The sequence below is a fragment of the Sminthopsis crassicaudata genome, chromosome 1, assembly GCF_048593235.1.
Source record: "Sminthopsis crassicaudata isolate SCR6 chromosome 1, ASM4859323v1, whole genome shotgun sequence".
NCBI lineage: Eukaryota > Metazoa > Chordata > Mammalia > Dasyuromorphia > Dasyuridae > Sminthopsis > Sminthopsis crassicaudata.
The window spans coordinates 529,333,191-529,355,488 of record NC_133617.1 but is presented as its reverse complement, the minus strand read 5'-3'; the positions used below and the strand labels follow the sequence as shown (position 1 = coordinate 529,355,488).

Genomic DNA, 22,298 nt, shown 5'->3' with positions numbered 1-22,298 from the left:
CTGATGGGACCAATTTTTTTTTAATTACCTGGCTGGTAAGTTTTTAGTGATGTATTTAGGTAAGGCAATCATTAGGAATAAAGGTACAATCCTTTCCTGGGTTTATACCTAAAGCCTTTTCAGTTTTTTAGCAAGTGTCAGAGGCAGCTAGGTTACACAGTGAATGGAGTGCCAGCCTGGAGACAGAAAGACTCTTCCTGAATTCAAATCTGGCTTTAGACACTTACTACCGTGTCTCTCTGGGCAAGTCATATAATATATTTGATTTAATTATCTCATCCATACAATGAGCTGCAGAAGGAAATACAATAGATGATACAGTAGCCAGGAGATAATAGAAACCAATTATGAATGTATCAAATCACTCCACTATTCAGAAAGAATTATATTTGGAATAAAATAGCAAGTATTTCTATTGATTAGCTTAAAGGTAAATATAACTATATAAAACTGGTAACTATGTAACTGGTAAAAATAACTATGCAGTGGTTTGGGAATCAGGAGACATGTTCTACTCTTGGCTCTCCTATAAATTATCTTTGTGATCTTGGATAAGTCAACTAAACTCAGGCACAGTTTTCTTATCTATAAAATGGGGGATAGAGCAGAGAAAAGAACTGAACTAGAAAGTCCCATCTAGCTCCAAACAAATGATAATTATAATTGGAGTACTATACCACAAATATATTTTCTTTTTCTATTATATACATTCCATGAATCTGGGAATGAAAATAGATGGCTTTTGTTTAAAACAATAGCAACAAAACCAACAAAAAACCTTCACCAAACTCAACAAACTCAAAGAAATGATCTCTGCAGTTTTGTTTCATTTTTGGCAGATAATAGACCACAATGAATTAGCCTTGGTGAACTGTGCCCACTTGATTTAAAACAAAACACCAAGACTTCATCTAAAACTCAAAAAGAGCTATTTTTGAGCTCTGAAAAAGAACATCTTGTTCTTTTCTCTGTTTTTGTTTTGACATAGTTTCCTCTGTTCCTAGTTCTGCTTAGAACTCAGGGAGATAAGACACAACCCTATGTTTTCCAACTGTCAACCCGGTGGCTTGTGAATAATGGCTTCAAACTGTGGAGAGGGGAGGAACCCAACTCTACTTGTTGAATATACACCTCTTTTCTGCCAGTCTGTCTAAACTAGGTTCCCTGTATTTAGTCTCATTTCTTATTTGACTTTCACTTTAAAGAATAACAACAAGTGATATTTATAGAGTGCTATATATTTGCCAAACCCTTTACATACATTGTCTCTTTTGATACTTCCAACAATTCTGGCAGGCCTGATCACCATGATTTTTATTCCCATTTTACAGATGAGGAAACTAAGGTTTTTTTTTAAATTTTAACATTAAATTTAAATACAAAATGAGAAAAGAAAAAAAAAGTTAACATGCACATAGCAGATCATAGGAGAAGATTCAATTTAAAAACAATAAATTTCCTTTTCAAGAAAACCTTTATAATAAATATTACATATTGTTTTCAAAGCTGCCCAGCTTTCCTTTCTTCCTTGTTGGGTTTCTTTTGTTCTCTGCTATGCACTTTTTACTTTATTTTTTTTTTTTACCCTCTTCCTCTTCCTCCCACTGCAAAGAAGCATGCATATAAATAAATATACATATATATATATATATGCACACACACACACATATAGACACAGATACATGTATAAATATACACATATAAACACATATACACTCATATATATAAGATCATACTATGCTTATTTCCATTTTCATCTGTTTCTCTGAAGGTATATAATATCTTCTTTCATAAGTCCAAGTCTTTCCATGCTTTTCTAAATCAACCACATTTCCTATACCACAGAAGTATTCCAACATCCTATCTGAGTTTCTATGAAAGGTTTTTTTCCCTAATTTTCTGCATTCTTCCTATTCTTGGCTATATAGTTTTTATTTATACAAGAAAACTTTAATTTAAAATAATCAAAATTATCCTTTTTACACTTCAACACTGCTTTTCCTTATAATATGATATAAAATCTGATACTGCTGAAACTATTTCCTTTACATTTTTTTCTCTGGTTTCTTTGAAAGAAACGTTTGCTCTTCCAAATGAACTTTCTTATTATTTTTTAACTCAATGAAATAATTTTTAGTAAGCTGGAATGATACTGAATAAGTAGGTAAATTAGGTAAAATTCTCATATTTAAGATTATGGAAACTGTTTCAAAGGGCTAAGAATTTGCCTGAGGTTACAAAACTAGTAAATGTCAGAGAATTAAGATTACAACCCAAGTCTCTTTTTGCTCTAAGTATAATGTTCTTTCTATTACATATAGATAGTGAGACATTAGGAAATTGGGGAAGTGTGAGATCTTTAGAGATTATATATATGGATAATTAATGTAACCTATATTAGGGAAATTAGGTTGCATACTGGATAGAGTACCAGGCCTAGAATCAGGAAGTTGTAATTTAATCATTTCAGTCATGACTCTTCAAAGCCCCTTTTGGGATTATGTTTGCAAAGATATTGGAATGGTTTGCTATTTCTTTCTCTAACCCATTTTACAAATGAGGAGACTGAGTCAAAGAGGGCTAAGTGACTCATCCAGGTTCACACAGCTATTAAATGTTTGAGACCAAATTTGAACTTAGGTGTTCTATTCACTACATCACCTAGTTGCCCCACAGTTAGGAAGACAGTTCTGAGTTGGCAGCCAAAATGCAATTTAGGCTGTGTTAGGAGAGACATAGTATCCAGAATTAGAGAGAGAAATAGAAACTTGCTACATTTTGCCCTAATCAAATCCCATCTGGGATATTAGGTTCAGTTCAGGCCATTACATTTTAGGAAGAACAGTGGTAAGCTAAAAACACAGAGAAGGACATCAAGTGCTGAAGGGCCTCAAGTTCATGCCATTTGCTCTCTGGTGAAAGAAACTGCCTTGGAAAAGAGGAGACTTACTTTTCATAAAGGAGGAAAAGGGAGATCTGTCTTCAAGCATTTGTAGAAAACAGATTTGTTTAAGTTAAATCCTGTCCAGAAGTGGAATGGGATGCCTCAGGATGGTCCTTTCATTGAAGATTTTCAAGCAAAAGCTGATAACTATTTTTCACTGATATTATGCTTGGTATTCTTAATCAAGTATAGTTTGAACTAGATGGTCTTGGAAGTCCCTTCCAAAACTGAGATTCTGTGATTTCCACCTTTGTGCCTGTATTCATGCAATCCCCATTCCCTAAATAACTTCTCCCATTTACCTACAAAATACTATCCACACCTATCCTTCAAAACTCTGCTCACATCTTCCTTCCTCAAGAGTTCTCAAAGTAATTCTCTAGTCTATACTGTTTTAAGTTAATAGGCACTTATTATATCACTATATCATAATTAAAAAAAAAAACCAGAACCTTTGGTTTCATCAGCTCCTGATAAGGAATTTGCTTTACCAAGATAGATTAGTAGCTTCTCTGAAAATTATTGTCTCAGAGAGTTTTCTCAGGTGAAGTTCCTTGCCCACAGCCACTATTTGTCAGAAGCAGGTCTTAAATCTAGTTTTTCATCATTTTGGGGACCACTGTTTATTCATTAGATTCTTTCAGTTCTTCCCATGACAGCATATAGCAAAAGGTCTCTTCCAGGTCTAAGAACTTATAATACTTTGGAAGAATTAAAACTTTACAAATGTCAGTTTTATGGAAGTAGAGCCATGGGGATAATTGATCTTAAAATGTGAATCAAATTCTAAAGCTAAGAAATCAGTTTTCGTGCAGTTAAGGGAATATTTTTGTCAGAACCCAGACACATGAGTTAATTTGTTTTAAGCTAACATACACTACAGGCATGGATCAACATTCTTTTAGTTCGGTTTCTTAAAAACAAATGATCACTGTTCTCCTTTCCAACCCCATTGCTGGCCCCAAAATAATGTGTTTGTTGAAAGAGTATTGGTCTTCGAGTCAGATAAGCTGGTTGCAAATCTGATTTCTGGCACATATCAATTTAGCTCTGTAATTCTGAGTAAGGTGCTTGAACGAACTGAGCTTTTTTCCTCCTCAATCTAATGGGGACAATAGGACTTACAATACATATTTCAGAGAGATGGTATGTGAAATTGCTTTGAAAACTCTAAAATGTTATATAATTGTAAGCTAATATTAATACCAACAAATTTACTTTTACCATCTAGTTATTATTCATCAAATTTTTATGCCTTTAAATATAACCAGAAACATTTTTAAAAATACCCACTCTTGTCATTTAGGGTTTTCATCATTACTCACACACTTAAATCTTTCTTAAAAAACAAAAAGTCTTTTCCCCTACAGGTTGGCCAAATTGGATGACAGTCATCACACAAAAAAAGGATTCTTATGGTATTTCACACAGAGAACTTTCTGTTAGGATATTTGAGAGATGCTGCTAGAGTCAAACAACTACTTTCCACTAAAGAGTTTTTCAATTCATCAGAGACAGTATATTCTAAAATCTTTTCTGGATGCCTCCAACTATGAATCCAAATCTCCAAAATATAATAATAAAAACTCCTGAGGATGAAGCTAAGGTTAATGAATCGTCTCCTCTTTGGGAGAAATAAGGTCATATGACAGCTTCAGTTCAGTGGATAATGAATAGATGGAAACATAATAAAAAGAACAGGGGAAGCCTTCCTCAAACCCTTTTAATTATAGTACCTTCCCTCTGTTAATCATTTCTTATTATACTGTATATAGCTTGTTTTATATATATTGGTTTGCATATTGTCTCTTCATTAGATTGTGAGCTCCTTGAAACAGAGAGTATATTTTGCCCTTTTTTTGTATATTTAGTGCTTAACAACAGTACCTAGCACATAATATAAGCTTAATAAATGTTGGTTGATTGACCCTAGGAGTGTGAAAAACAATAAAGAAAGCAGATCACAACCTAATAACATGATTTAACCAAGAAATGAAATTGGTAGGGTTTAGGAAGTGTTCTGAACAAATTTTGACTAAAATTTTCCCTTGAAACCTAGGATAGCTTTGAGGAGATTCTATAATTAGAGAAACTATGTTGACTGTTCAATGCTCTTGTTTTTGTGTATTCAGTGCAGGTGATTTGAATGAGTTGAATTAGAATGAGAAAATTTTTTTCAGTTTCTATTGGATACTTCCATACTTCACACAAATCACCTCTTAGTAACTTAGGGTATATTTTGTTGTTATTGTTGTTCTACTTTTGCCTTTTGCATTTATATAACATTTACTTACTTTTAACTATACCTCCCTCCTCCCCAATTATTAAACCTTCCTTATAACAAAACCAAAAGAAAAAAAAAAGTCAAAAGCAATGAACAGAAATACAACTAACTGCATATAGAATTTTTATATGCATATTCCTAACCTTCCTTAGTGTGAAAACACATGTTTTCTTATCAGTTCTTAAGAACAAAGATTCATTGCAGTTCTTCAGAGTTTGGCTGTTTTTTACTGAACTTATCAGGCTACATTTTAGTAAATATGGTTAATTGATGTTTCCTTGAGAGAAGGGGAAGTACATCACGATGTAATTACAGCTTGGTGATCCCATGTGAATGTAAACAAAGTCACTGAGACATTGGTATATTATACAACTATTTGAAGCAAGTGGGGTACTTATAGTTTAACTTAAGCGTGCTAGAAGAAAAGCCAAGCAAAAGACTGTGAAGAGCATCTTAAGTGGGAAAAAAGACATTTTGCACTTGGGTCATGCAAAAAAAATTATATGTGTACACATATATATGTACATGCATATATATGAGGAGAGATACTAAATATATCATACACATACATACACACAAAGTGAGGCAGCTAGGTGGTGAAGGGAATAGAACCCCAAACCTAGAGACCTATGTTCTTGAGTTCAAATCTGGCCTCAGACACTTACTAGATGTGTGAATATGGGCAAGTCACTTAACCCTGTTTGCAAGGGTTTAAAGGGTTTGAAGAACCCAATTCTTCATCTGTAAAATAAGCTGGAGAAGGAAATTGCAAATCACTTGAATATCTCTGCCAAGAAAACCCCAAGTGGAATGATGAAGAGTCAGACATGATTGAACAACAACAATAAATACACACAGAATTAAAAAGTGGATTTCTGATTGAATTATTATGGATACATGGTATTATGACCAAGGCACAATAAGCTACTCTGAGACTAGCTGAGAAGCAGGAAATTTAGTGCTGGTCAAATAACTTAAGCACTTAATTATAGTTCCCTGTTGCATCTATTTTAAACTTATCTTTCCTTGGTAAATAGAATCTCTGGCCAAAAACAACAAAAATATATTTGTGGCCTATGGTTTAAAAGAGAGATGATAGGTTGACTTCCCCAGCATTTGAGGAAATTCTACTGATAGTGGTTTGGAATACAGGAAGAGACTTGGCTATGGTGTTCACATGGAATTTCAAGCTCAGGACTATTCAGATTTTCTAAGTCCTAATGAAATAATATACTCAAGTCACAGATCGAGGAATTCCTTTATAAATTTTTTCTTATATAGGTGATTCTACAGAGTTTTAAATGACTTGGTCAAAGACTTACAGCCACCATATATTGAAGACAACATTTTAACCCAGGACTTTCCCTCTTTGATTTTGGCTCCCTATCTACCACATCTTGATAGTTTTCCACATGGATGTATAAAGGATAATTCCCAACATAAGGAATATTTAATGTTCATAAACTATGCTTTGAGTCATAGAACAAATATTTCCTGAGCTAAATGAATTTGTTTCATGTAATATTAAACTTAAAGAACTGTTAAAGTGGGGACTAAATTATTTTCTACAAATTCAATAGCAAACTTGGAGAATTTCACAAACTGAAAGACAGAATGTATTCAATGGAAGTCTGTGCTAATGAAGTGCCTGTAATTGCATTCTAAGATCCTGAGATTTTCTATCAATAGCAGACAGTATAATGTAATAGAAAGCACACTTATTTTTATAACCAGAGTAAATGAATTTGAAGTCTGGCTCTGTTACCTACTATCTGTAAGTAGTAGAGATAGGAGGTTCTCCTGGCTCTGTTGTTATGTCAATTAATCATGTCTGACTGGGCAAATATACTAGAGTGGTTTGCCATTTTCTTCTCTATCTCATTTTACAGATGAAAAAACTGAGACAAACAGGGTTAAGTAACTAGCTATTAAGTGTTTGAGGCAGAATTTGAACTCTTCTTGATTTCAGATCCAGCACTCCATTCAATGTGCCACCTAGCTGCTCTCTAAGTGATGGAGATACAAAGAGACAAAAGGTAGATCCTGTCTTCAAAGAGCTTTCAATTTAATAATAACAGAATAATGCCAAGTAATTCTTTATGAAAATGAAGTAAGCAATGATCCTTTTTCTAAATAGAACTTAATTACCAAAACAAAATCCTATTATAGTATGACTTCCAGAACAAAATTCAAACTTCCTAATTTCCAGAATATAGTCTAGTTTAAATTAAAAGGAAAACTTTTTTGGAAGTTGTTAGCAAACTAGTAAATATCAGCAGTTGCAAAAATTATTTAAAATGCTTCTGAGACATTTCTTACCTGCAATGTCACACAGTTCTGCATCAGATGCATTGGCTAGAGCCTCCTCTAATTCTGGTTCTAGTGTCACACTTTCCAGAACAGGATCCATTGGCTTTTGTTTGGGGACCCATACTTTCCCTGTAAATGTAAATAATGTCAGTTATAATTCAGTTGCCCAACAATCATTTTAAAATAGCAGGATGGCAAGAGGAGGATTCTGATTTGTTTATTAGGAAGAAGTTTATTGACATGATTACAATGCATGCTTTGAACCTGAATATCACCCTAAAGTTTCTCAAGAAAGGAGCCTTACAACTCAGTGACTAGACAAAGACTGCACTTAAGTCTTGGAGTCTTGAGACTATTGCTAATGCATCATTTCAAGGCTTTGGTTAATATACAATATTAAGGACATAGAAATGCCTGCTATGGTGAACATACTTTGATGTGCCCACATTTCAGCACTTATAACTGTCTATGAAAATATTAGCTATAGAGAAGTCAAATTAGTAGAATTAAAGTGGTAAAGTTGACAAAAAGAAGGAAAATGACAAATATTGATTGAGACTTTTGGAAAATTGACATATTAATGATTATTAGTTGAGATTTGATTATTCCACATCATTTTTGGAAAGTAATTTGGAACTATCGCCTAAAGTTACTAAATTGTATATGATCCAGTGATACCAATACTAGATTAGATACCACCACTAGATTACAGGTTTATAAACTTATATCCAAGGAAATAAAAGAAAGAGGAAATGAATCAGTATATACAAATTTATTTATGACACTTCTTGTATTGGTAAAGAACTGGAAACTAAGGAGAAGCCCATCAAAGGGAGAATAGTTAAACAATTATGCCACATAAATGTAATAGAAAACTATCATGCTTTAAAAAATTATGAAAGGTACAATTTCAGAAAAACCTGGAAATATTTGAATGAACTGATATAATGATAGAGCCAGAACCAGAAAAACAATTCCTATAAACATAATAAACACTTTGAAGACAACTTTGAAACACTTTAAAATTCTTATCAAGGAAATGAGCAAAAACTTTCAGAGCACTGATAAAGCATGCTATCTATTTTCTGATAAAGAGGCAACATTTTCAGCATACAGATTAAGATATATATTTTACAGAAATAGTTGTTGATTTTTTTTACTTTAATAAATATATTTACAATATGGGTTTTGTTTTTCTTTCTTCCCTCCTCCCCCATGAAGAGAGTAAGGTAGAAAGAAAATCCATTTTTGTTAATTGCAAAAGAAACCCAAATGAATGAATGAATAAATATTTTTTAAAAAGAAGAATGTTCACAAGATTTATCCCTAGTTTAATTTCTGGACAATCTGGACAAACCCTGGATTTTTGCGAACTATATAAACCCCTGTGGAATGCACCTGCCTTCAAGAACCTCTGAGCCTAGAATAGCCCCTTCTCCCAAGTCATGAAGTCTGTATAAGACAAGGAAAGTTTTAAAAATTTGAACAAGAATAGAGTATACTGAAGGGTATGGTAGTTGGTGAGAAAATAACGTTCACCATAATAATAAATAAAATAAATAAATAATAAATAAATAACGTCTGTTGCAAAGTTTTGGAGTCTAGCACAGGGACAAAAAAAAAACCCACAATGCTTAGGTTTGCCAAAGCCAATTTCTGCTTCAATTGTCTACAATTCACAAGAGACATGTCCCAGGGAGCATACAATCAATCCAATTGAGGGCAACAACATAGGTAATACCCCACCCTCCTCAGAATAGTCATCATGGAGTTTTGTCTCCGATACAACGACATCCATCTTGTCCTCCAACATTCCTCCTTCTGAGTCTGATGCTCTTTAGAGCAGTTATCACCTAAAAATACCCAGACATCCAGAGCAGTAGCTATGAAGAAGTCACTGGAAAATTCTTTCTCCTCTTCCAGATCCTCATCTCACATTAAGAGATCACGCTTGTTTTTCTGTTTTGTAGGCAAGCTTCCCTACTCTTCATTTTGGTTGAGAACATAATGAGTCACAGAGAGAATGAGTAAGCATGGATGAGTGCAAATTTCATTAAATTATCTTTCCCAAGAAAACCCTTTTACAAAATTTTCCTGTTATTGTTGATGATGGACATCTTTCCAGTCACCCAAGTTCACAGTGTCATCTTCAACTCCTCTCTCTCTCTCTCTCTCTCTCTCTCTCTCTCTCTCTCTCTGGGGTTAAGTGACTTGCTCAGGGCCACATAGGTAGGAAATATTAAGTGTCTGAGACCAAATTTAAATTCAGGTCCTCCTGGCTTCAGGACTGGTGCTCTATCTACTGTGCCACCTAGCTGCCCCTCCTCACTCTCTTTAACCTCAAATGTCTAATCAATTGCCAAATCTTTTTGTTTCTATAGCTACAACATCTTTTGCATGTCTCCACTCTAAGCAAACAGCCTCCATTCTAGTTCAAAGGCCTCAGCATATTTCTACAGGATTACTGAAATAACCTTCCCAACACACAGCCAAACACACTGTATAGGGGTTTATGATAAAAAAAAAAAAAAAAAAACTTATAGAGACTATTGATTTAGTGGAATGTCCTTTGGGTGCTTCAATAGGTTCATAAAATGGAATGACTGATGTGAGTGTTTGGGATTCAGGAACCTATTACCTCCACTTTACCAGTCTAAGGAATTCCATTTCCTCTATTCCATTTCAGGGAATGAATCTGAATTTAGACAAGGTGAATTCTATTGTCTGGGATTCTAAAAGTAACAGAAAAATATCCAGACAGGCAAATATCTTATAAGTTCATCAGTTCCTGAGGGGAAAGGAAGAGTTCAAGAGTGACTGAAAAACTGCAGGGATAATATAGAAGCTTAATAGCATGATTCAGTTTTTAAACTGATTCAATAATATCTGGATGTCTATTTTTCATTCACTGCCTTCTGTGATGTGAATGAAGTTTGTTTGTTTGAACAAAGCTCTTTGACATTGACAGAGATCATGGCATATTCCACTTGATCTAAGGGGGACTAGATTTAGCTGAAGGCAGCATGAATTATAAAGTGCCCAATAATGATTATAGATCCTTAATTCTCTATTTTTTTCCACCCCTACCCACTTCATCTTTTAAATGGGTTCAATGATTTTCATGGTGATATGGGTATTTGTGCACAAGAATATTGGTAATGTCAAATCTAGTCAGATATTATAATCATCTATCTGGCATAGAGGGACAAGGAACCAAATTGGATCTATATAATTATGTGATATGTGGTTATCTTAAGGTTAGGAATTTTATATTTACACTTTTAAATTTATAGTTATTATAACTATATAAGAACAAATAAGAAATAATTCAGAACTATAAAATTCTATATAAAATTAAGATGATGATTATAATGTGACATTCCCTAATGTTCTGTAGATAAAGTCCTATCTTCTTAACTGAGATTTTAAAGCCTTATATCTTACATCTTACAACCTTATCTTTTCTGTAATTCCCAACACTAATCCTTCATTGTAGGAAGGCTAGTCTCCTCTCTGTCTTATAACAATACTATGCTCAGTCCTCCTTCATGATTTTCCTTATGCTATTCTGTCTGGAGTGTCCTACCTCTCTATGCACCTATCCATCACATAGAAAAAGCACATCATCCACAAAGTCATCCTTAATTACTTTAGTCCTTTAGAAGTAGCCCCTAGTGAACTAGAAATAGCTCCTTTATTGGAATCAAGAGTCAGCATGAAATCAAAATTGTTCAAACATAGGATACAATGTGAACGTTAGTTCATATAGTCTTCAGTTAGTTCATAAAGTATATCCACCAATCCAAAAACAACAGTTAGAGCTGAGACTAATCTTCTTTATCAGTATCTCTTTAGATAGAATAACAAAGAAAAGGCTGTTAAGCAATGTGTCTCAAATTTTCCTTTACCTTCCTGAATAAGTGCATACTGTTATGTAACAGATGTTCTCTGAATTGCTGAAATTGAGCTAATTGCTCTGCTTTAGTGAGACAAATTATTTCATATTTGTTGGAAGCAATGGGTTTTGGCTTACTTTAAATAATTTGAGAAGAAGATATCTTCTAGGCACTGTCAGACTGATAAAAAGCAGTTCTCCCTTGTAAAATAAATGGATGCTGCAAAGCAGTCCACACTCAGAGCAGTTTGTAATCTCATAACACTTTTTTGTTGTTATTTTTTATGAATTGCAGAACAAATCTAAAATAAATTCTAATTTTATTTACTCTACACACAAAGGGACACACACATTGTTAGTACAATGGAGTCAGTGTGACAGAAATGGGAAGACAGAAAGGAGCTGGGAACCCATGCCAGTAAACTCTCCAGTATTTCTCCTTAATGGGACTGTAATCGGCTCTCATATTTAAGCCACAGGGAGCAATTGACATTGCTGGTATTAGATCCTTTGATCTTGAGACTGGCCCCATAATTCTGCTGGGTTGTAGAATAAAGTGATTGTTTGGCAGCAACACAAGAATTCAATAGGACCTAACCTGGGAAGGGAGAGGGAGAAGAGAACAGTTTGGAAATTCATGAAATTATAGATTTTAAAACTGGAGGAGACCTTGGAGGACATTTACCCTAATCCCTCTGTTTCACAGATAAAGAAACTGGTCTTGGATAATTTGCCCAAGTTAATCCAGGTAGTAAATATCAAAGACTGGATTTGGAAACCACTTCCATATCCAGAGTTTTTCCCACTAATTATTTTCCTTTCTGTCTATTCTTTACCAGGAAACTGCTCCTCTGAAGAGGACTAGGGGCCTGTACCATTTACTGTCATTATGATTATTGTTATTATGATTATGATTATTGTTGTTATTGCTGTTGCTATTATTACTATTATTTCATTGGCTATGTTTTGTGTATCTGAGTTGGAAACTGCTGAAACAAATAGCATCAGTGGCAGCAGCATCATTGTCATCACTGCCATTTATATGTAAAGTGTACAAAACATTTTTAAGTGGATTATCTAATTTGATCCTCCCAGTCATCTCATGGGGAAGCACTATGTGTATTTCCCTTCTAAAAGAGAGAACTGAGGCATATTGACCATATAAGTGACCAGGGTACCCCAACTATTAAATATTTGAAGTGAAATTCTGTTTTATCTCGGTATCTTGGATTCCCATGAATTATGGGAATTAATTCGAGTCCCATGAATTATGCATTCTACCCTACTTGGGTCCAAAAAGACACATACTTAATTATTCTTGATTAAGTGATGATAGCATAAAAATACTGACATAAAGTACCAACAATGTGGGTAATCAATATTCTACTGCCTGTGATAGTATGGATAGATCCCAGTAGCAAACATCACTATCAAAGAAGCATCTGCTTCTTAGAAACACTAAGGTCAAATAAGAACAGTAAGAGCTTTGGTATTTAATCTCTGGGATGAGTCTGAGTCATATATTTTCTTCTTCTCCCTTTTCTATCTGCCCTCTAAGTGTTCTCTAATCAATTTCTTCTCATGAGGCAATAAGAATGTGGAGACTCAGTAAATAAATTATGTTTGACAAACTAAAAACAATTTCAGTAGGAGGAGGAAGGGATCAGGGTAGTAGTGACTAGCTTAGCAGCTGCTAAATTCTCTGTTACCCTCTCTTTCCTCCCATACTGAAGAACCAAAGAGGACTTTCTCCTCTTCCATTTAGAACTGTTTTGTTTTTGTTTTGTTGTTTTTTTTTCCTCTTCCTTTTTACAGTTTTATCACTTCCCAATAGAGATACTAGTACAATGGAAAAAGCACTGACTTTGGAATCAAGAGACCTGAATTCAAATAGACTTACTGCCTTTATGATGTTGGGTAAGTTGTTTTTCTTACTTGGACTTCAGCTTTCTCTTTTCCAAACTAAGGAAGTTAGACTAGATGGCCTCTGAAGTCCTTTCTAGCTCCACAATCTTAGGATACTATCCCCCTTTCTGTAACAATTTAAGCAAAACAAACTCAGCATTCTGACAAATACCAGGCTGCTTGCTGAGAGCCTCAAACATTAGGAAACACTGTCAGGAAGTCTTTGCAACTACTGTTCTTTCTGTATCATGAAGAAAGTTACCTGACAGCATAAGGCCGAACAACAAAAGGCAAAAAACAGAATCAGAGGAGAAGCTGGGGTATTCCAGAGAAATATTAAGAGGTGATTTTTTTGAGATGATTAGGAAAAGAAAACATGCTTGGAATACATGGTATCCAAGGAAAGACTATCATGGAGATAGAAGAGCACCAGAAATAAGTATAATATGGAATGGACAAATATTCCCAATTTAATTATCTCTTTTAGAACTCATACTATTTACTCAATACTAACATTAAAGTGTTTGTGTTAAAAAAAAAAAAAAAGAAGCAAACAACTTTTTGATTCTTTGATTTATAAAAAATGCCTTGGCCTAGTAAGCAGAAAAATGTTCCTGAAATAAGGATTTAATTCCCACCCTATCCAAGGTAAGTCTCATGACTTTTCAATACTCCAGGAACCCCTCCCTGAGTATAAGTAAAAGATAAATTGCCTATTTGCATTAGTAGAAGATCATCAGAGATCTATATGAGGGGATCCAAAGATCCAGGGAAATCACTGGTTCAGGACAACTAGCTCTACTTCTTTTGTTCCTCTTTCTCACCCAGAGACACTCATAAAGTAGATGCTTACTAGAAAACTGCTACTTTTCTTAGGCCAACAGTTTTCTAGTAAATGGAAAGAGTTTTCCCTCCCTCCTTTTCTCTCTGTCTCTGTCTCTGCCTCTCTCCCTTTCTGTCTCTGTCTCTGTCCATCTTTCTCTGTCTCTGTCCTTCCATTTATTTCCAATGATTCCTTCCCTCAGGTTCTCTTCTTTACTTCCCCTTCTATCTGGAGTTGTCCTTTTTCTTATGTTGCTTACCCCCATGCCCAGGGGATATAATCAGTGTAGTCTAAAACACAACTAGAAAACCTTTCCAGGAGATTCTTTCACCGATCTAGGAATGATATACAGTAGCACCATTTGTTGCATGAAATTTAATGTCATATAATCAACAAGGGAGAGATAATATGGCAGAAAAGATGATCCACTTGAGTCTGAATCCCTGTTCTATCACAAATTAGTCACAATCTTTCTGAGTGATGATCTCCTCAACTATAAAAGGGAGGAAACAATATCTCTTATGACTTCCTCAAAGATTTACTGTGAAGATAAAATCAGAGAGTCTATGTAAAATGAGTGTCACTATCTGTCAAAGACTATAAGGAATCTGAGCTATTATCAATAATTGTCTGATGAGGATGTGTACCAAATAAGACAAATTTCTCTTTTACAATATTAAAGCCCATACAACAAAACTGATGTTGCTTCTTTTTCATAACACATAGGGTTTCATCATCAGAAAAGCAACAAGTTATAATATTAGATTACATGTCTATAACTAGAAAGGACCCCAAAGGTTATTCAGTCCAATTCCCTCTTTTCACAAGTGGGAAAAGTGAGACCCATAGTTCTCATATTATCCATTCTATCATACTTAGATCTAAATATACACATAATTAATTACATTTGATTAAATAATGGTAGCATAAGAATACTGACAAAGTATCAACAATATGGGTAGTTAATTTTCTACTGCCTGTGATAGAATGGATACACTCCTGTGGCAAACAATCCGTACTGGGAATTTCTTTGCTGTCAAAGCAGCATCTGAGTCTTGGAAACACTGAGTTAATGTGTCAATGGCAGGACTTGAACTCAGATTACTGAGATCTCATTCCAAAGCCAGAGTTCTTGCACTGTGTCATATTACTTCAGGAAAACCTGGTTTCAAATTCTGACTCTTTTACTAGCTGTAACTCGTGTGTATATAATCCCTTTTTAGTTTCAACTTCCTTATTGTAAAATGGGAATAATAATACTAGTAGTACCTACTTTACAGGTTGTCAAGAAGACTAACTGAGATGATGTATGAAAATGACTTTGTGGTTTTAAGCTTTCTATAAATATTATTATGAATATGCTGTTCTGTCAAGTAGTAACATAGCCTATGCCTTTAGAACATTTTTATAGCATAAAAATCATACTTCATAGCAAAATGTTGAAAAGAGAGGACAAAACATAGATCCTAGAATTATCTTATGAACTTAGCTATGGCCCAGATGGAGAAATATTTGATGATACCTCTTTTTTCTCCCGTGTAGGGGACCAGATCTTCTCGGTCCTTAAATTCTTTAGCTTGCTTTTCCAAATGATCCAGAAGGTCATCTCTTTTAAAAGGGCCTGTGGGTGGTTTTGTAGTCTGATCCTTCTGTCTCAGTCCTGCAGGTAATAGTGCATTCTAAATTGGAGAAAAAGAGAAAAAGAGGGAGACAGAGAATAAGGGGAGAAGTAAAAAGAAAGAGGAAAAGGGGAAAAGATAGAGGAAAATGAAATAATAAAGGAGAAAAGAGGGAGAGGGAAAGGGAAAAAAAGAAGGAAAAGAAGGAAGAAGAAAGGAGAAAGGAAGGAGAGGAGAAGGGAAGGAAAGAGAAGAGAGAGAGGAAAGGAGAACAGAGGGAAGGGAAGAAGGAGAGAGGGAGCAGAATAGGGAGGAGAGAAGAGGGAAGGAGAGAAGAGAATGATTAACAGTTTAAAAGTTATATTTTTCAGGAAACTCATCTTAATATGGATGATTTCGTCAATGAAAACTGGAATTTCAGAAAACTACATCTGATGCAAGAGTCAGTCAGTTGGTGCTGTGAAGGAACCAACAATATTTATCGATTATCCAATTCACTGAGTACTATACTATGAGCTAATGAGGGGAAAGAAATGAGGAATAATATTTCAAAAGAAACAGCAGAAATTAACTTTTCCCTAAAGGAATTTGCCATCTCTTTAAAGTAATATGAATGTTTAAATTTATTTATAATTCAACATATCAATAAGTACAAGTGAACATAGTACATATATGCTGGGAAGATGACTTATGAATTAGATTTTGAAGAATATTAATGAAGAATATTTTGATAAACTGTTGGGGAGATCAGGAGGGAAGAAAACAGATAAAGGCATGAGAAGGTAAAAGTCATGTATAGAAGACAGCCAGCAGATTGTTTTGACCAAAGTGTAAGAGAATAAAAGGAAGTGAAAATGGTATTAAAGTGAGTGGCAAAGCAGGGTGGTAGTTGGAGAGCTTTGAAGATAAAATGAGGGGTTGGGATTTTATACTGTCTGTATAGCACACTGCTAGACAAAGAAGAGATGTTAACTGATTGATTCAATTGGTATTTTAGGGACAATTATCTCAGCAGCTGTGTATTGCATAGAAGGATACCAAAATAAACTAGAGTCATGGAGACCATTGGTTCCAGTAATCCAAGCACAAGGTAATGAAAGCCTGGAACACAGTGGTGGTTGGAAAAATTTATAAATAAAGAGCACATCAGAGAAACATTTCCAAGTAATAATCACTAAAACTCAGAGATGATAAAAGAGATATAAAGTTAATCAATGTTTAATTTTCAGGTCTATGCTTCAAAAATGTGAATGGCTGAAGATGTTTGACTAAGAAAAAAAGATTTATGAGAATATTCATTTTGAGCAAATAGAACCTATAATCATGACAAATAGTTGCAGACAAACAAATGATAAAAATCTTATGAAGGGGTTTATTTCCTATTCTATATAACTTTGAAATGATCTGTAAATGGATTTAAATTATAGGTTAAATAAAAATTCTTGGAGTTAGAGAGATTTCTGAGGGGAATAACAAGCAGACAAGAAAGTCAAACTCCAAATGATTTTGAATAAGTGCCAAGAAACTCCCTAAGTGTAAGATAAGCTAACTTACATTCAGGTCTCACTTAGAGCACGTGATGAGACACAGTTGCTATTTGTTACCCAAACGAAGCTATTTTTAAGCTCCCTCTTATTGTTATGTGAGCAGTTGAAAATCCAAAGTTTGACTAGCCAAGCATTAGACAAAAACTTTCATGTGGAAGTGAAAAGATGAGAAACTCCTGCAGAATTTGATGTGTACTCCCAAACAATTTAAGATTACAGCACAGTGATCTCTGTAGTAATTGGGTCCTAGTGCCTTCCTGAGGGACAAAAATGCTCCTTTAATTGGTTCCCATTGACTAGGGTTGCTTCCAAGATTGGTAATTCAGTTGAGGGGGACAGATTCTTGTTGGAAGACATATCCCATCCATTTTAAAAATAAAATGTGAAATGTCTTAGTTTTGGAGCATTGTGTAGTCCTTTCTAGCTTTATTCCACCCCCTAACAGAAAATAACTGCTTAACACCAAAAGCCCATGGTAATTAATCAGTATGCACTTGTCCAGGTGGTCTAAGGTTTCCAGACTTCAGATTCCTGGCTGCCTGAGGTCCGTTTCCTTTCCTCTCTCTAGACATTCTTGAGAATAATCTTTCATTGCCTTGAGGGCAAGTAAAGAACAAGACTGGCTAAAGTCAACAGTCCCTATGGCCTTTGCCATATAGGCTGTTCTAGAGAATTTGGTGGCTTGCTGTTGACTTGGAAGGAAGACAGAGTGATTACTATTGACTAAGATGGTCTTCAGATCTTGTCATATTGGCTGAAGATATCAATCATTTTCTCTTGATTCCTGGAAGTAAGTGTGTATAGTAAAGATAAGATATGTCATTAAAACTCATTAATCTGTATCATGTTGGCTAGGGGAGGCCAGCTGATCTAGAGAAATGTTTCAAACATGCAGTAAACAATGAAAAAGAAATGCAATTTTTACTTTTCTAGCAACTAAGAAAACAAGGCTAACAAAGGTATTTAAGGAAATCTCCCTTAATAAGTGGATTTGTAAGTAGCATATGCATAATTTATCAAGAAATATACTCTTGTGAAATGCTTAAAGGTACTTACAGCACCATCCTCTCGCCTATCTCCCAAATCTACCATAGGTAAAATTGAAAGCTGGAAGGGACCATAGAAATATCTGGTCTAACTCTCTAATTTTAGAAAGGAATAAATTTGGATCTAAAGCAATTTGTTGAAAGTAACACAAGTAGAAAGTAGAAAGGCCAAGATTCAATTCAAGTCCTCTGACTAAAGTGATACTCTAAGTTTGGCTAGCTGGATTTCTTTTTATGAGCTGCTAGGGCCGTGGATAGGGAGCTGGGCCTAGAATTAAGAAGACTCATCTTCATGAATTCTACTGTAGCTTCGGACACATACTAAGTATGTGGCCCTGGGCATACCTAAGCCTGTTTGCCTCAGTTTCTTCATCTGTAAAATGAGCTGGAGAAGGAAATGGCAAGCCACTTTAGTATCTTTGCCAAGAAAACCCCAAATGGCATCTGACACCATGGAACAATAACAAATATATATATATATGTTTTTTTTTTTTTACAAATCCTGAAAACAAAGACTCCAACCCAAATTTCCATAAATTTTTTCATGAGCAGAACACGAATTAACAAAGTTATATTTTCAACACAGTTGTAAAGTGAACATTACAGAAATTATTTCATATCAATGGGTCCTTTAGGACAAAGTTTGATTCAGTTATGGTATGTTTAATGATTTTTTCACAAAAAGCATTGGTTTTTTTTAAATAGTGCCATTATGTTTTCTCCCATACAATTTGAAGCTTAAGTGAGAAAACGTCAGCATTTCTTTCACTGAGTTCCAACCCCCTTAAATTTTCCCACCATCTATTTGGAAAACAGGAAGCACTTTGGTGCCTAATCTTTGGTTCAGATACCTACAGGACCACACAGGGTTTCTGTGTGTAACAGAGCTCTTGATAAGCTTCATATATTATCTCAAATATGTCTAAATGCACCTATTTAGCCTGAGAATCTGTCCTAGGCTTTTCTCTGACAAGCAATCCTTAGGAATGCTAGCTCCATCCTATCCCTACACTCATCTTTCACCAAGCAATAAAGAAACACAAAAGGGAAATTCATGTCTGCAGAATAAAGTAAGCAAAACAATCTGTACAATGATAAAGTTATAGAGATAAATAGTTCTGATAGACTTTGAAAGTATGATTAATACAATGATAAATCATAAATCCAAAAGAATTAAGATGAAACACGCCATAACTTCTGATTGATGAACTTAAAATAATCCTAAATGCAGAAAAAGATATTGTTTGGACATTACTAATGTGGGAATTTTGTTTTTCCAAGATATATGAATATGTACTGAGAGACTTAAATCTTTGTTTCAATTTATTTACTCAATAAAGAAGGGAGGATAGTGGGAAGAACAAGTTACTTTTTTAAAAATTGTTACTTGAAAAATAAAAATACTGAACTAAAAAGATACTTCCATGGTCTGATATTCACATTCACATTAGTTTGGTGGATCCACTCCTGACTATTGACAGACAGTGTCTGTGTAATACCTTCAGGTGCTTCTTGATTTCCACATTAGAAAGAGAAGATGGATGATGTTAATCCCACTTCAGGTTGCTGAAGGGAGAATAAGTCTTTGGAAAGAAGCTGATAATGAAAGAAGTTGGCAGTCTCCAACATGTCCCTATCCCCAGCTGGTTACACTACAGGCCTCAGGGTATTTCCTCCTGAGTGAGCTAAGAAACACTCTCATGGTTGCACTTAATTATCTCACTTCTAATGGGAAAGCTCTTTTACTCTGTATTATCCCGTATATATTTATGTGTCGTCTCTGATTTCTGTTTTGCTATTAACTTGGACAAATGAGTTTCTTTGCTCCTTACTATCGTGTGTTCATTGTTTAGATGATATTTGGTGGGGAAAGGAACAAGCTTTGGATATAAAGACTGGATCTTCCTTTCCCAACTAAATAAAGACCAGAATTTATCTTGACCATCAAATCACATCCCTCTAGAGTCTATACTAACGCTATTTAAGGAAATAGATAGATATAATACTAGCCCCTTTCTCTGAGGAGAGCAGACTGGACAGGCTTTGGACCCCAACTTTTTTCTTCTCCTCCTCTCAGGTGGTAAAGTCTCTCTGGGAAAAAATGGGGGGGGGGCAGAAATATCTATTCTACTTCTCTTTGAGTATAATGTTTCACTACATGTGAAAGGCAGCTTGTTCCACTTTAATCTGGGGAGTGCGGATAGTAAAATAGTAGATCAAGGCTTCTTCATTTCACTATTGTGTGTCATGGACATATTTTACCAAATTTCTGGTGAAGTCTATGGACCTCTTCTTGAAATTATGTTTTTAAATTCATTAACACATAAAATTACATAGGAAACCTTTTCTATTGAAATATCATTATTAATTTTTTAAAAAGTCACATATTTGAGTACTCATTTATTAGCTATGTACTTGTGTGCATTTGATCTCTGCATCTCCAGACATTATTTCTGGAACCTTGACACCTAAGCAACTTTAGGAGCCTATATCTGTACCCCACTCAGAAAGTTACAATAGCTAACATGCACTTAAAAGTTATCAAAGCACTTTATACACATTATTTCTTATAAAAATAATAATAGCTAAATTTATATAACATTAAGTGCCAGGCATTAAGTGAAGTACTTTAGAATTATTATCTTATGTGATCCTCACCACAATCATGGGAGATAGGTGATAATTTTAACCTCATTTTACAAAGGTTAAGGCACCTGCCCAGGGTCATACAGCTAATAAATTTCTGAAACTGAATTTGAACTCCCCTCCTTGGAAATGTCAAATCATTCTAGTATCATTGCCAAGAAAACCCCAAAATAGGGTCATGGAGAGTAGAAAGGACTATGACCGGACAACTTCCTGACTCCAAGCCCAGCAGTCTATCCACTGCACCACTTATAATCTCTCCTGTATGCATCTGATTTGTGATATCCTGTCCAATTATTTAGCCTCCAATGAGCTTTTCATTCTCTGAAATTGACTGTTTATAAACCCAGCTTCTAACTGTTGCTTATCTGAATATTTATGTCAACATATATAAATTATGGAACATAATTTGGAAACTTCCAAAGTTTCAGATAATCAAAATAGTGCCTAGTGAATCAAAGTAATTATTCTTGTTAATAATAACTGACATTTATTTTTTTGTAGCAGCCCTTTTGAAGTGGCAAGGAATTGAAACTGAGTCACACATTAGTTGGGGAATGGCTGAATAACTTATGGTATATAAATGTTATGAAATATTTTTGCTCTATAAGAAATGATCAGTAGGATACTTTCCGAAAGTATCAATTCATGTAAGTCTCTCCAGGCCTAAGTGAAGTGAGTAGGACCAAGAGAACATTGTACACAGCAACAAGAAGATCATGTGATGATCAACTATGACAGACGTGGCTCTTTTCAACAATGAAGTGATTTAGGCCAATTGCAATAGACTTGGTGATGGAGAGAGCCATCTGCACCCAGAAAGAAGACTGTGGGGACTGGGTGTGGATCACAACATAGTATTTTTACCTTTTTTGTTGTTATATGCTTGCTTTTTGTTTTCTTTCTCATCTTTTTTTCCCTTTTTGATCTGATTTTTCTTGTGTAGCATGATACTTGTGGAAATATGTGAATTGCACATGTTTAACATATATTGCATTATTTGCCATCTAGGGGAGAGAAGGGGGAGAGGAGGGAGAAAATTTTGGAACACAAGGTTTTTCAAGGATGAATGTTGAAAATTATCTTTGCATTTAGTTTTTTATTCTAGCTTTTTATTTACAAAACATATGGATGGAAAATTTTTCCATTGACTCTTGCAAAACTTTCTATTCTATTTCTTTCTCTCCTTCCCTCTACCCCTTCCCATAGATGGCAGGTAGTCAAATACATGTTAAATATGCTAAAATATATGTTAAATCCAATATATATACACATTTAT

At 34.7% G+C, this 22,298-nt stretch overlaps 1 protein-coding gene across 1 annotated transcript in view; it reads right to left on the bottom strand.

The window, feature by feature from the left end:
- Positions 1–22,298, bottom strand: part of TMOD1 (tropomodulin 1) — a 121,715-nt gene that overhangs the window by 27,702 nt on the left and 71,715 nt on the right. The window contains exons 3-4 of the mRNA XM_074281830.1: positions 15,684–15,840; positions 7,548–7,667 (exon numbers count right to left, since the gene is read on the bottom strand). Of these exons, the coding sequence (XP_074137931.1) occupies positions 7,548–7,667; positions 15,684–15,840 (277 nt within the window). The remainder of the gene's footprint in view (positions 1–7,547; positions 7,668–15,683; positions 15,841–22,298) is intronic.